Here is a 14,724-nt window from a genome sequence, read left to right as displayed (position 1 = left end):
AGACAACCACGAAAAAAACAAAGGTTATTCACAATTGTATAATATAATTCACATGGCTAAAATTAACATGTTAAAAGACACATTTTATTGGTCAAATTTGCTGAGATTCTAACAAAGATAAATGTGATATCCTGGGCCGCTGACAACTTACGTGACTCACCAGTCCTTGCCAAATCTCTCCTTGGCTCGCCTCTCCTGGTCCTCGATCGACCGGCCCATCTTTTCTACCCACTCCTTAGAAGGCACAAACCTCTGGGGCAACGTCACAAGTGTCTTGACAAGCGTCTCCTTGGCTCGATCAAATTGATATCGTGCCTGTTGCCCTTCGCCCTGTTCAATGAGCTTCTCAACGAGGTGAAACTGGCCAATGAACGTCCTGACTGCACTGGCCGCCTTGCTATCCTCCTCACTTGTTTGCTTGTCGATTTTTGCCTGTACCTTTCGCAGCTTGCACTGCAGCTCCTCGATATGGCCGGGGAAATGGGCCTCTAGTCTCGATGGAGATACACGCTTAAGGTCGATCAGAATCATAATGGCGCTGACATACGACTGGTTAGCCTTGGCCAGGTGCTTATTGGGCCCATACTCAAAGGCTTCCGCGTCGGCAATGTGATGATCGTACCGTCTTTTGTGCGACGATAGCCATTTATCCAACGCCATGTTTTGCCGCCAGACCGCTTTGTCGGCCTGCCTCCGGGACTCGATGTAGTTCGAACCGCCCAACTGCCGATCGACGTCTGCTAGGCGCATCAGGTCGGAGCCGAGCCGGCCGTAGATCACCGACGCTTCGTGCCATGCCTTCCGGGTCCAAGCCGCCTCTGCCATGCGGTACCCTTTGACATTGGCGGACAGGAGACTGTCGAGCTCCGCCTGGAGCATTTCGTACTGGGACGACCGCTCTGGCCTGAAATCACCGGTGCGCGAGCCTTTCCGGGATGATTTACGGCGTCGTCGTTCGTCTTCCCGAGGTTCCGCGCCCTCGTGGCGTTGGGACTTGGGATATCGTTCCTTGGAATCATATTCGTCATCAACTACCACGCTGCCATGCCGGTATTGCTCTTTGGGGGTGTCGTGTCTGCCAAAGGGGTCATGCCGATTCTCTGATGAAACGCCAAAGGCACTCCACGACCGCTCCCCGGATGGCTTTTGGGATGAAGAGTACGAGTTTTGCCGGGTTCTGGTGCTGGATGAGCGCTGCAGAGGCCGGAAGATGTCAGCCGGGTAGGTTGGCTGGCTGTGCGACGAGCTGCGCGGGCGAGTGGAAGGACCGGCGTTGTAGGGCTCGGAATAGTCCCTTCCAAAGATTTTGTTGTTGGAGGTGGGTGGGTATCGGCGACTAGAGGGTTCCCCGGGGGCCGGTTGCCGTTTGTAGTTATCACTGGACCTCTGGTGCGATGTCGACCCTCTGCGACTGGGTTGGTAAATTGGCTGGCTGTGTTTAGGTTCTATATGTGAGTTTTCATAAACTCCCGTCACAGACATGTACGGGTGCTGCCAAGTAGAATCTGTGTACCCGGTACGTTCATTTGGTTCGGTGTATGGGTACGACATGTCCGCTTGCTGTTGAAGAGCAAATTATATTTAGTTAGGTTGAAGGAAGACTGACAAGATACTTACCTGGTTGGCTTGATCTGCTCTATCAAGATGTCTGGCGGAGTTGAGTTTGCTGGGTGTTTGATTCGATGAAATCTTTTTGGACAAAGTATCACAAGTACTAGCATCAGCAGGAATATATAATGCGTTTATAGCCTGGGCTTTCAGCTTCAGGACTAAGTTCCGAGCACAATGGAGCTCGAGCGACAAAGATGTCATCCCAAGGAGTCAACCTTAAAACCATAATGAGGCAATGAAGACAATAAAACATAACAAAGCATATCCCGCAGTCTTCTCACTCGGGATGACAATGACTTTCTCAGCCCCTTGGTGGCTACGAAAAACAAAGAAACTCATCTAGATCTCTTTCCTCATTCCTACCGAAATTGCCCTATTCCAAGGGACATCCACCATGCTCTCATTTTATAAAAGCTTACCATATAATCTACGGTCCCCCATCCAATCTGTCTAGATTATTTCTTAAGCTTTTTTGGTGGATGACGACTGTTGAAGATACAAACACCCCAAAAAAGGTAAGTCACATTCTCTTTTACAGCCACCAACATCTTCAACGCCAAAAAGGTACAGCCGCAGACATACAATGTGCCAGTTCTCAATCTCAGAGTACGCCTCATGTGGTCACATCATCTTCGAGAGACCAGAGCCCTGCCTTTTCAATGGCTCCGAGCTACTATGTGAGTCCTACCCCATGATCGAGAACCGGTACCGGTACTGTTGTCCCAGGTGCACCATATTCCCAACCAGACGCGCCAACACCATAACCACCCCTTTTCCTCCCCAGTCTCACCTCCGAAAGGCTTACTCCCTCCCCACCCTCAGCAACAGCATGTGGAGACCGTTCAGGCCTCGCACGCAGACGCCGGTGGAGTGGCGCCGCACGAGCATGGTGCAGAAGCTCCTGGTCGACCGCGTCAAGGAGCAGGTGTCCGACAGGGCGAAGGAGGTCGGCGTGGACCCTGCCGAGATGCCCGTGTCCAGTGGGCTGCTCTGGTGCATCAGGGAGGAGGGTGAGGAGATGGGAAGTCTGAGCTGGGGCGACGATATGACGGTAGACAGGGAGTCTTGTGCGAGCAGATTTGACGAGTCGCTTGATTGGTGCTGGATCGCAGGGTCGTCTGTGCCCAAGGTGGCTGCGTTGGGACTGGACAATTCCGAATGTGGTGAGTGGGTGATTGTGAATGTTGACAAGTCCACCGCGTCAGAAGAACCGGAGTAGACGATGGCGGTGAGGGAAGCCTCTATGACCGATTATACACCAGGTAAGCATGTCTGCCATAACTAGGAGAAGTACGATGATGGTGGAAATCCGAGTGTGAAGAAAAGTTTCGAGCTATTAGTGCTATGCACGGGTAGTAAAATCCTCACAAAGACCATCGGTATAGGGGGTCTTGCCTGGTGCAAACCATACCACCAAGCATCACAAATGACAAAGAAATTCCATTCCATACAATGGCCCTCCACCCTAACGCATTCTATCTGCTTGATGTATTTGCTGTGATAAAAATAAGATTAAAAGTTCCACCACAATATAGTATGACCGCTTGCACCTTTTGACCCCAGAGTTACCTAGCCTTGACAAAAGAAAAAAAAAAGTCGACCGTTTTGGCCGAACTACTGCTACTACTACTTCTTTCCCTTGCCCTTGCGCTTCGTCGCAACTTTGGATTCCTCGGCCTCGGCCATCTCCCTATCGATCTGCACGATATCGCTCGAGTCACCTTCACTGTCCGACTTGAACTTGGCGCTCACTTCTACCTGATCGGCGGCGCCGCTTTCGGACCGGGCGGCCAGGACCTCCTTGACGAGACGTTTACCCTCGTCGACCTTGTCCTCGCCATTTTCGGCCCTGCAGCCCATACAACGCCACCTCCCAACATCGCCAAGAGTCTTGACACCCGGCGGCGCCTGTCCATTGACCAGCCGGCAGTGCGCGCAGATCAGCACGATGCGGTTCTTGGCCGCCATCTCGTCGTCGCCCAGCAGCAGATCCATAATGCGGTCATACCAGTGTGGCTCGCTGCCGGCGGCGGGCGGCAGGGGGGCGTACTGCGCGTTGCCCATAGTCGCGGGCGAGTCGGGTGGTCCTCCTGGCCCGAACGCATTAGGTGCGAACTCAGCCGAGACCTCTCGGGGAGAAGGGAACTGCGCTGCGCGGGGAGGCTGCGGCGTACTGGGAGCCGAACTGCGCTGGATGTTGGCGGTTGGCGGTGGTGCTATGCCGGTACGCCCAGGGTTCGCAGAGCCGGAGCGCATGGGCTGTTTACTGCCCTGGCCTTGTGCGTCGCCGCCATCCTCGCCACCAATGGACCCCTTCTTGCCCCGCGGACGTTTCGGTTCCCCGCCGTACTTCTCGAGAAGTTCCAACGTCGAGTCGTACTTGGTTGCCTCCTTGAGCTTCTGAACGGTTTTAGCGCGCTCCTCTTTCTGGCCCTTGAGGCGAGTGCTCAAGCTCTCGATACGATAGTTGAAGAAAGTCGAGATGGCGGTTCGCGTCACATAGATAAGCACGGGACCTCCGGCCACTCCACTCCACTCATACGGGCCCAAGTTTGTCCAACCAACGACAAGCACGAGAACGATAGCGTAGATAAGGTAGGCGAAGGACAGGTACAGCGACCAGAGGACCTGGACACGACGAGCGGTCGATCGGGTGCGGTCGAGCTGTGCCTGGGTAGCGTTGATCTTGGCCGACAGCGAGGAGAGGGCCTTTTCGAAGGAAGCGGTTGAGGAGGTATCACCCTAGAGGGAAAAAAACGCGCATGCGAAAAGCAAAGTTAGCGACACTGACCGACAGAGGACTCCAAAAGGGCGGTGACGGGGCAATCTCGAATATTTATCATACCCTCCATGGCCAAAAGGAAAGCATTTTAAACCTCGATGTTGTTGGAGGTTTTGGGCCAAAAAGGCGAAGAGTGCGCGCTCGGTCGAAAAAAGACCGGCGGCCTATCCGGGGATCGAGGGAAGGATTTTCCCTGGCTTTCGGGTTGGCTTGATGTTTGACTTTTGTTTTTTTTTCTCTTGGGCTTTCTTCTGACTACCTAAGTAGACCAGACGACACGGCAAACCACAGCAGCCTGTTGCTGCATGCGGCGCAACAATGTTTGTTTGATTTTTCTGCAGATGTCGTTAAACGTACCTGCTTTGCAGCAGGTTGCTGAACTACCTAACCTTAGCTACAGTAAACTGAGCGATCAAGAGACAAAAGATTGGTCCTGAAGCCAGCTGGCGAAGTGACCTCATCGTCAAAGATTGCACGTGCGGATTTTGCCGTGGCGGGCCTCCGAAGCGTGGGGCCACGTTAGCGGGAGTTCTAGCCCAATTTAGGAACAATACCTAAGGTAAGGTATTCCGTACCTAGGCATCTTAGACATGGGGTACCTAAGTACCTTCCTTACCTCTCTACCTTGCCTACCTGACTCTGAAAACCAGCTAGTACCTAGTAGACGCTAGTAATTTCTTGCAAAGTGCTTGCTCGCATTCAGCTGAGTGTTATGTGCTGTGAAAAGTGTTCTTTCTTCTATTTTCATCGTCGTATCAATCAAACAGAACTCATGGATAGGGAGGAAATATAAAAGGTGTACATTCGTTCTCCAGATGGGTACCTAATGCTATTGAATAAGCCCCGAGGGACGAGCCGGTAAAGGTACCTACCATTCTCTTTCTCGCTAACAATTGTCAACTGAAACAAACGCGCCATAGCTTGACGCTATCGATAGGATTGGGGGTTTAGATTCCGCTTGCGTAAGGATAGGACCCTGCATCGGTACTTTAGCATTGGGTGTGCATCCTGCACAAACTCAAGTCGCTTTTTTTGGTGGATATGGGGTAGGACACTCAAGCCAGCTTATCCCCCTTAGGAGGTACGATCGGCTCGACATGGGTCAACGGGATACGTAGGTGCATTCCTTGGCTACCAAAAAAACGGTCCAGCTTTACCAGCGATTTGGCTTCGATTGTGAAAGTAATCTCAGTTACCATTGATGACTTTTGCATTCTTTAATGATACAATATACTGCTGCGGGTCTCTGTACGATATATTTCTCCAGTCTACGTTTGTGACTTGGTAGCAGCGCCCAGATTCGGGTTGCGCACGTTCCGATCCCTGGCGCATCGTGTTGCTAGCTCCAGAGCGCCATCACCCAACACATCCATCCCGCATCGCCTATCTTGTGCTCGGTGCCGCCGTCGCATCTACACCCGGCCTCAACGGCTGCAGCTTCGCGAGGCTATTATGTTTGAGGTGAGCCCATATTTCCCCCCCTGCTCCAGGTTTACATTTGTGCCTAGAAACCGGTCAACACCTCCCTGCTTCGTAGCCACAAAAACTGACCGGGATTCCAACTCTAGCGATTCAAGGGCATCAAGAGCGCCATTGATCGGACGATCGCCGAGGAACAGGCAAAAGCTAAAGCACTCGCAGAGCAGAGAGAGGCCGCCACTGTAGCCTCGTCCTCCCGCCGCTCAGGCTCTACGTCGCGCAGCCGAAACAACGAGTCTCCAGCACCACGACCGCGAACGACCCGGAGGACCAGCCAGCTCAACGCCGGCACCACGCAGAGTACAGATACCGATTCTGCTGATTTCGACGCCGCATTTACCATCGACGACGAAGAAGAAACCAGGAGCTCTGCGGGAGACAATTCACCACAGGCGGACACTTCGCGCCAGGAACCCAGCGGGGGTGGTGGTGCTGCGAAGAAAAATTCCAAGATGGATGGGACCACGACGCCAGAGGGGTCCGAGGGGGCAGGGGCTCCTGCTGCCCTCCCTCAGGAGGTTCGGTCGAAGCTGCGAAAGTTGGAGCGGCTGGAGAAAGTCCACGAAGGTATGTCTCTGCCATTGGGCGTCCCCCCATCCCTTCGTTCCACTCCAGCTCCCTTGCGCGACAGCTACTAATGCCCCAAGTCTTCTCCTCATCCAGAACTTCTCAAGTCTTACAGGGTTGCCCACACCCGAGTCACTGCGATTGAAGCTTTTGAACAGGCGCTTAGAGAAAACACGCCTTGCGAGAATATCAAGGACCCTCAGGTATTCATTGAATATCTGAACCAGGTTAAGATGCAAGGTGACATGGTAAAAGAGGAACTCCAGCGCGTATCTTCCGAGAATATCACCTTGAAGAAGGAACTAGAAGATACCAAGGGTGAAGTTTCGAAGCTCAAAGCCTCCGGCCAGCAACCAACAGAGCAGTCGCCTGCTGACAAGCCATTGCCGGAAGTCAAGGGAGAGGCGGCCAAAGAGGGTGAAGCCGCTGATTTAAGCACACAATCGACGACCAACTCAACAAGCATCAAGTCCCCAATGGTCTCCTCAGTCTTGGGAATCTTTTCTCCCAAATCCAAGTCTACCGAAACCTTTTCCGACTCGGCTCCTCCGGATAAGGACACTTCCGAGTTCTTTTCATTCGAAGCTGAGAACTCGCAGTTTGAGTCCCAGCTGGTCGCCAAGACGGACGAGATCAAGAGACTGCAGAGTGAATTGGACAGCCTCAAGGCTGAGGTGTCAACAAGCAAGGCGAAGTCAGAGGAGACCAGCGACGCGCATGCCAAGATCGAAGCACTTGAGAAAGAGCTTGCTACCATTACTGCTCAAAAGGGAGAAGAGATTGAAAAGCTGGAGACTCAGATTCGGTCATTAAAAGAAGAGATCTCTACAATAAATGCTGCCAAGTCCGCGGATGAGGAAAAGCTTCAAATCGAACTCAAATCACTTAAGGCTGATCTCTCTAAAGCGGAAGCTACCAAGACTGAAGAGGCCAATAAGTTGAAAGAAGAACTCAAATCGACCAAGACAGAGCTCTCCAAAGTGGAAGCTGCCAAAACTGAAGAGACAAAGAAGCTACAAGAAGAACTAAAAACTACCAAGACAGAGCTCTCTACCCTAACGGCTTCCAAGTCATTAGAGATCAAGAAACTGGAAGAGGAGGCCAAAAAGACGCAGAAAGACCTGTCGGCCGCCCAGAAGGCAAAGGATGAGCTCGCCAAAAAGCTGGAGAAGGCCAATGCTGACCTGGAGAATACAAAGTCACTCAAGAAGGAGCTTGATGGTCAAAAGGCGGAAGTTGCCAACTTGACTAAAAAGCTGGGAGAAGCGGAAACAAAAGTGCATGAGTTGACCCAGTCGAGGGATGCGTTGCGCAAAGAACTCGATGTTGCCAAGACCGAGAAGCCTACGCCACCATCAGCCGACACAGAAAAGCCTACCGCGGAGACTACATCCTCAGCCGTTGCTTCTGAGTCTCCGGCGAATGCTTCCTCTTCCAAGAAGAAAAACAAGAAGAAAAAGGGCGGAGCAGCCACCACACCTGCCAGTCAAGTCTCCGCAGACAAGGCTCCTGTAGCAGCGAAAGCAGCGAGCCCACCAACACCAGAGGATACGGTTCCAGTGGCCAAGTATGACGAGCTGAAAGAGCAAATATCTGCCCTTGAGCAACAGATGACACAGAAGGATGAATCCATTGAACGGTTGTCAAAAAGAAAGAAGAACGAGGATGATCTTATTGAGGAGGTTGAAAACATGAGGGACAACCTCCTTCACATTGGCCAGGATAACGTCGAGGCGAAGGAGAAGATTAAGGCTCTTGAGGTCGAGAGGGATGAGCTTAAGGAATGTATTTCCGTCTTGGAGCAGGAACTGGACCAGCTACCAATTCTAGCACCACTTGATGGTGTGACTTCAAAGGCTCAGAAGCTGAAAGAAACATATGAACAAATGCTGGCCGAGCATGAAAAGGCCAACGGCAAGCATGATGAGCTCACCAACGATGCCGAGAAGATACGTCAAGAGGCGGAACAAGCCAAGACACGGGAGGCCGAAGTCCGCAAGATTGTAGAGGCCGTGGAGGCAGAGTTGTCCAAATTCCCCGAGGTGCCTGCGGATAAAGGAACCGTCGAAAAGGTCCAATGGGTCAAGACACAATATCAATCTGTCCAGAAAAAGCACGACGAACTTCAAAAGGCATCGGAGGAGACGGCAGTCTTACAATCGGAACTGGGGGCGTCTCAGCAGCTGGCTCAAAGTCGATTCAAGGAAATATCAGAGCTTAAAGAGATCTTGCAAAGAGCCCAGCCAGAGCTGAAGAACCTGCGTGCCGAGGCTGCAAAAATACCAACGCTCAAGGAACAGATTGCAGCCAAAGCTTCAGATATGATTGCGCTGGAGAACCGTGAAAAGAACATCAAGTCTGAACTTTCCCGGATGAAGCAAGATGTAGCTGCTCGTGATGCGGAGCTCAAGACTCTCCGTGACAAGCTTGCAGCTGAGAACAAGCAAAGGTTGCAGCTGGAGAACGACAAGCGGACAGCCGGGCGTGACCTGAGGAGGTCTGAAGCGGAGAAAATTGAGCTGAGTGCCAAGGAAGAAAAGGCCACTCGCGAACTGCATAAGATGCAAGATGAAATGGCCAAGGTCCAGCCGCGAATCAAAGAGCTGGAGACGGAGCTGCAGAAATTGAAAAAGGAACGAGACGATGTCAAGGAAGAGCTACAACTCAAGACTTCACAATACGCCAATGCACAGAATCTCCTGGGAAGCATGCGTGATCAGTCTGCCGAATTGGGAACTCAGCTAAAGGAGGCACAGGCAAGAGCCGAATCGGTCGAAGAAGAGCTTGCGGACTGTCAAAAATTGTTGACTGAGCGCACGCGCGATGCCGAGACGATGAGGAGGCTGCTCAATGAGGCAAACGAGCGCGAGGACGTCAAGATGCGTGAAATGCGCGCCCGTCTCGACAAGGCAGAGGAGGAGCGCGACAGGCTGGAAGCCGAATCAGCGACTGTTGCACGCAAAAAGACTCGCGAGGTGGAGGAACTGCGGACCAAGATCAGGGACTTGGAGCGCGATGCCAAAGCACTGGCGCTCGAAAAGGAAGACCTCGAGACTCGCGAGAAGGACAGACGGCGGCGACTCGAGGAGCTCGAGAAGCTTGAGGAGGAAGCACGAGCCGAGGTTGTCGAGTCGCGTGAGGCAGTTGCGCAGTTGCAGCAGTCTCTCACGGCATCCGAGAAGTCGGTGCAGGATGCGGAGCGGCGCCGCGCAGACCTGCAACGCATGATGGACGACTACAAGTCACGGTACGCCAAGGCGGAAAAGGATCTCAAGATGGCAAGGAATCAACTCGCCCAGCCTGCAGCTGCAAGTTCCGGACGAAATTCGGTCGATTCAAGCCGATCGGGTGGAGCGAATGGTATGTATATGAGCGAATTTGTTCTCCCCTTCTCTCTGCATTGCGTAAATTCGCATGTGCGCTTGGAGCACACCACCCTCGGCTTTGATAGCCGCCGAATGATGGTTGATGAGCACCTTTGCTAACCGTTCACGGAATCCTTTCCTTCATTGCCAGCAGGTGGCTCCAATGCACCGACCCCAGATGTTAACTACATCAAAACTATCATGTTGCAGTTCCTTGAGCAAAAAGACAACAGGCTCCGGGCGGCGCTGGTGCCGGTGCTGGCGCAGCTGCTCAAGTTCGACAAGTAAGTTTGTCACGATCGGATCGTCCGATGAAATTCCTACTTTGCGGCATCTCCCTTGCCCAGGCCATGCCGAGCGATCGGTCCTTATCTTTCTATCATGGGAGAACCAATCGATTGGCGTGTATACGTGCATAAAACGTGCTGCACACGTTTTCCCCCACACTGCTGTCGCAACCGTTACCACTTAGACCCAGGCGCTAATTTGGCTATTCTCACCCAGAACCGACGAACAAAAATGGATGTCTGTTGTCCAGCACATCAGTTACAAGTGATGAAAATCGATTGTGTTCCCTACTATGCGGAAGGCGCAGGGTCTGGGACGATGGAGCTTGTAATATACAACACTTATATACAACTTGCAAAAGGTCGAATACTTGCCAAGATATACACGGCTTGATTTCAAGCTCTCACCGCCACGTGCTATGAACGAACAGGCATACATGGGCAAGTCACTGGTTCGAATGAATGAACAAACCTGCCAGTTGTGAAGAACTGGCATCACGATACTGTTGACGCGGCAACTTGCACTGGCTTGCTTCGAGATGTCTGCACCGTGCCACGCCGAGTTGCTAACATCCTGTGCAGGGCGTAAATCTGTGCTTTCGGTCAAAAATTGACTGGCTGACGATTGCTGATAGTGACCTTGAAGCCCTAAAAGTCTCTTTTTTTTTCTTTTCTTGTTTGTTTTTGTGTACCTCGAAACATCCAGGAGCAATTCTTTCGATCGAAGAAGAAGGAATTTGACCGGATGCAACGGCCTCATCAGGCCATCTAGATTATTACCCGACTCGTCCAGCAGCAGGTGGCAGTCTTGGCAAAGTTTCTTTGTCACTTGTCGGAACGTTAGAGGGGAGCGCTCAGGTGCCCGCGCTCAGCGATATCCAAGTATTCAAAGTCCGGGTTAGTTGATATTTCGATGTTATAGGCCGGGTGGCGTTCAGCCCCCCGGTTCAAGTACCCGTGCTTTTCGCCGAGTACGAAGCCCTCATATTTGCTTTGTTTGTCCTCGGCCCCAGTCATCAGCAAGCCATTCGGTTTCAAAGCAATCCTTTCATGGCGCGCTCAACTGATGATCCTTCCAAGCAAGAAGCATGCCTTTGGTGGTCCTTTCCTTGGGCCCCTTCACGGGTATAACTAGCTCCCCCGTGGCTCATTACGATTGTTTACATGCAGGTTCTAATCCTGATCAAGGTGCATTTATCGCTGCGCCTGCGTGTTTCAGAAGCAAAACCAGCCTCGCTGATGATGGAGTACCGCTGCAAAAACATTTGGCTGGGTGGAGACCCATCACATGTCTCTCTCCCAGAACCGTAATTTCTGCGAACTCGGTGGGCTACGTGCGGCGAGGTCTGGAAGGCAAGAATGGGAAGCTGACCAATAGGTGTATTTTTTTGGGTAATGGTTTGGTTGCTTCTAACAAGCTGTCAATTGACCTATGAATGGTGCATAATTTAAAGCAGCCAGGCAGGGGTCAGTGTGGGATTGCAGACCGCTAGTGCGCGTTGCCTGCCCCCGATATTCGCTTGGTAAAGTACCAGTACTCTCTTCTCAACGTATGATATGTCGAGGACTCGATGCAAGGGACTGATGCTTGAGAAACAGGGAGAAGAAAGAGGGAAAAAAAAAAAAAGTTAGGTACCTAGGTATGGATGGATACTCGCTTAAGGGTATATGTCGGCCTAACCTAACCTTATGTGCTAACTATTGCATTGGAGATCAAGCGAGTATGTGGGATTCGATGGATGGTTACTTAGTTGCCTGCCATCTCTTTGCTCATTCCTAACCCCCCCAAGGTTATCTCAAGTGGATGGCTACCTTGTTTTGCGCTACTAGCCCCTTAGATGGCTTGGTAGCTCGGCACAAAGCAATCGCTTAGCCTCTGAGCCACTTTGAAAACTAGCCTTCTTTACCCGCGTTCAGGCCGTGACGTAGCAAGCAAGAATGATGTTGCCATTTTTTTATTCCAGAATATACTGGTTTTTCTGGTAGCTAGCTGCTTTACCTGTTTAGATTTCTTGGTTTTGTTACTCCTCATCTTTGAACGACTCGCTACAGCCCTGGGAGGATCGTCTCAAAGGCAAGCATCATGGCGCCAGAGGAGCGGAAGCGACACAGAAGACCCAGTGCCGCTGATGACACAAATCTAGATGATGACAGCGATGCACCTAATATCACGGCGGAAGATCTGGTGAATCTGACATTTCAACAAGTTCCAAGTCTGGAGAACGACTCAACCCCCGAAATCGATCCCGGATCTGATTCAAAGATTCGACATGGCACATTCAACATTCACTGGGACCCTAGGCTGAGTTGTCGGGTGGTGGACTTTATAGGAGACATGTGAGTTGGTCTCTGAGGGGTCACTGGCCAGCTGGATTCATCTTGGAATTCCAACAACAATCGTCATACCCCCGGACATTCAAAACAGAACGGACAAACTGATCAACAAATTTGCGTGACTTGCCAGAGAAGTTCGTCGCGTGCGCCCAGCCATCAGATGTCCCTTCCACTCCACTCCAGTCCTATCGCCGCATCGTATCGATGTTGACCCTTCGGTGGGAGGACTGGCGAGTGCCAGCTGGTCCCGACTACCCAAGTCGGATCATGCAGAGGAAGCGACCCATGAATGTCTGGCGACAATCTGTGGCGCGGTCATTCCTCCACCCTCCCATGTACCGGATGCGTCTCATGGGAACATGCCAGATCCACGGCGGCCCAACCAAAGCCGGGTATCTGTATATCAGTATACGCTGAACAAGGCCAAGGCGAAGACGAGCCTGCGCAACGACGACGGCGCCTTTGCCTTCATCCCTCAGACTGGGCCCATAACCCTCGACACCGAGCTGGGCCTGCTGGAGCTGCGCGTCGGCGACGTCGGCGTCGTGCCGGCCGGCATACACTTGTCCATTTCGCCGTCGAGAACCGCTGGGGCTGAGGTCCTCAGCGGGGGCTGCGCTGGGTACGTACTAGAGGTTGTCGGGGCCGCATTCGATCTGGCAGCCGACTCGGACTTTGCCGTTGCTTCGGGTCCGTGGTCTCACGAGGAAGGTCCTCACGAAGATGACGGCAAGGAATGGACGCATTTCGTCAAGGACAGCAGCCCGCCCAAGCCGTGCATGCTACCATCTTACCTAACCACCTCGGGCGCCATCCCGGCGTGGATGCCGCCCAACCCCCCTCCATCACATAGCAATGCCGGAAGGCCGTCGAAGGAGCAGCAGGAGGAATGCGACGGTGAGAAAAGCATACCCGCGACGAACAACAAAGTCAACCCGCTTCAGCAATATACTCTTGCCCACGGTCCCCTGGACGTCGTGGCCTGGGAGGTGGAGGGCTCGCAGTGTGCCGACCTTCCATATAAGGTGAGGATGTCGGTGCCGGGGCCGGATCAGCGGGAACCCTGGCCGGTTCTGCGAGCCGACCACGGCGACGGTCACGTCACCGAGCTGCGCATGTTCAACGGCCGAGTGCAAACACCGCTTTGGGATGCGCCCAACGCGGCGGCAGCGGTTGCTTCGTCCGGGACCAGTATTGTCGCTGATGGTGCTGCTGGCGGCGTTGGAGACGAAGAGCAGCCCCGCGACGGGCTCAACGTCGCATATGGTGTCATCCGTGGCACCAAAGACGACGAGTCATGGCAGGGTCTCCGCGCAGGTGACCTGGTCGTGCAGGCGCCGGGGGCCAGAGATGGTGCCGCCGTCGTCTCTGATTCGATACCTCATTCGGACCCTTCGCAGTGTCACGACTTGTTGGGGTTCTCATTCACGTTCCCTGGCAAGCTTGGCTTTTCGGAGTGGGCTCTTACCGAGCACCCGGCCCGGATCTCCTCGACGACGGCATGAGTCGATATTTTTTTTTATTTTTGGCGACAAATCTCCTCCTGACTTTTGTCAAGAGATGAATACCACCGAGGGCCCTCCTTGTAGGGCACTAGTAAGCGTTTGATCGCAATGCCCTCTCATGAGTATAGGAATGGGCCAATATACGCGCAAGGTCTAGCAAAAAGATAGGGGAGGAGGAACCTTTGCCAGTCTGTGGCCTTTATTTCTCTTCCCCGACACATTTTTTCTCCCCTCTTTTTTTTGTGTTCCTTGGGCATCTTATAAAATCGCAAAAAAAGCACATACAAGACGCGTTTTCGTGGGGGATTTATATTCCTTTCTGCAGACGAAAACCAAGGGCAACCGAAATTTTTCCCAGGGCATTTTCAGGTGTCGAGGTCGGCGAAAGTTTGTTTTGTTTCACTTTTTTTTTTTTTTTTTTTTTTTCTTAATTCACATATAAATATCCCAACGGTTGTTTTAGCAATCGAGCACGGAGGGCAGGCTGCTTTGTTTTATTTGTTTCGGTTTTCTTTTGTAACAAAACCATGTGGTATCCAACCAAAAGGAATTCCATTGAAAAATACCATAGTTTTAGCTGTTGTATGGGTTGTTTGTCTACTCTTTTGTGCATATTGTTGATTGCCATGTTTGTTGTTTATGGCCATGTTTGTATCCTTGCCTTGGTGAAACCTGACACAGTAACTTCCAGAATGTTTGGAAGGAAGATCAAAATGATGGATGACCTTGTCACCTGGATCTGGGAGAGCAAGGCTTAGTCTACATGCCCCCATGTTTCCGATACATGACAAGGT

The 14,724-nt window shown here is 52.2% G+C and overlaps 5 protein-coding genes across 5 annotated transcripts; 3 read left to right on the top strand and 2 right to left on the bottom strand.

The window, feature by feature from the left end:
* Positions 1 to 156: 156 nt before the first annotated feature.
* On the bottom strand, positions 157 to 1,551 carry PgNI_11027 (uncharacterized protein; the record flags this gene model as incomplete). Its single annotated transcript, XM_031131001.1, has 1 exon — positions 157 to 1,551. The coding sequence occupies one exon, from the start codon at positions 1,549 to 1,551 to the stop codon at positions 157 to 159; it is 1,395 nt and encodes a 464-aa protein (XP_030980293.1).
* Positions 1,552 to 2,194: 643 nt separating this feature from the next.
* On the top strand, positions 2,195 to 2,830 carry PgNI_11026 (uncharacterized protein; the record flags this gene model as incomplete). The annotated part of the gene is made up of 1 exon (XM_031131000.1): positions 2,195 to 2,830. The coding sequence occupies one exon, from the start codon at positions 2,195 to 2,197 to the stop codon at positions 2,828 to 2,830; it is 636 nt and encodes a 211-aa protein (XP_030980294.1).
* Positions 2,831 to 2,925: 95 nt separating this feature from the next.
* Positions 2,926 to 4,819, bottom strand: PgNI_11025 (uncharacterized protein). Its single transcript, XM_031130999.1, has 2 exons — positions 4,457 to 4,819; positions 2,926 to 4,353 (listed from the first exon to the last, which is right to left on the bottom strand). Exons 1-2 carry the CDS (start codon positions 4,478 to 4,480, stop codon positions 3,238 to 3,240), a joined length of 1,140 nt encoding a protein of 379 aa, XP_030980295.1. The 5' UTR covers positions 4,481 to 4,819; the 3' UTR covers positions 2,926 to 3,237.
* Positions 4,820 to 5,845: 1,026 nt separating this feature from the next.
* PgNI_11024 (uncharacterized protein) lies at positions 5,846 to 10,092 on the top strand (the record flags this gene model as incomplete). Its single annotated transcript, XM_031130998.1, has 4 exons — positions 5,846 to 5,854; positions 5,962 to 6,439; positions 6,536 to 9,799; positions 9,956 to 10,092. The coding sequence occupies 4 exons, from the start codon at positions 5,846 to 5,848 to the stop codon at positions 10,090 to 10,092; spliced, it is 3,888 nt and encodes a 1,295-aa protein (XP_030980296.1).
* A 2,082-nt stretch (positions 10,093 to 12,174) lies between these two features.
* On the top strand, positions 12,175 to 13,930 carry PgNI_11023 (uncharacterized protein; the record flags this gene model as incomplete). Its single annotated transcript, XM_031130997.1, has 2 exons — positions 12,175 to 12,428; positions 12,556 to 13,930. The coding sequence occupies 2 exons, from the start codon at positions 12,175 to 12,177 to the stop codon at positions 13,928 to 13,930; spliced, it is 1,629 nt and encodes a 542-aa protein (XP_030980297.1).
* Between the last annotated feature and the right edge of the window lie 794 nt (positions 13,931 to 14,724).

Source organism: Pyricularia grisea, chromosome VII, assembly GCF_004355905.1.
Source record: "Pyricularia grisea strain NI907 chromosome VII, whole genome shotgun sequence".
NCBI classification, from domain to species: Eukaryota; Fungi; Ascomycota; class Sordariomycetes; order Magnaporthales; family Pyriculariaceae; genus Pyricularia; species Pyricularia grisea.
The sequence above is the reverse complement of the archived record's forward strand: the minus strand, read 5'-3'. Positions and strand labels throughout refer to the sequence as shown.

What these genes read in the sequence shown, in the direction of transcription:
- PgNI_11025 (XM_031130999.1), bottom strand. Translation starts at nt 4,480, where the DNA reads ATGCTTTCCTTTTGGCCATGGAGG. An exon ending in TTTCCTTTTGGCCATGGAGG is followed by an intron (nt 4,354 to 4,456) that starts GTATGATAAATA and finishes TTTTCCCTCTAG; the next exon opens with GGTGATACCTCCTCAACCGC.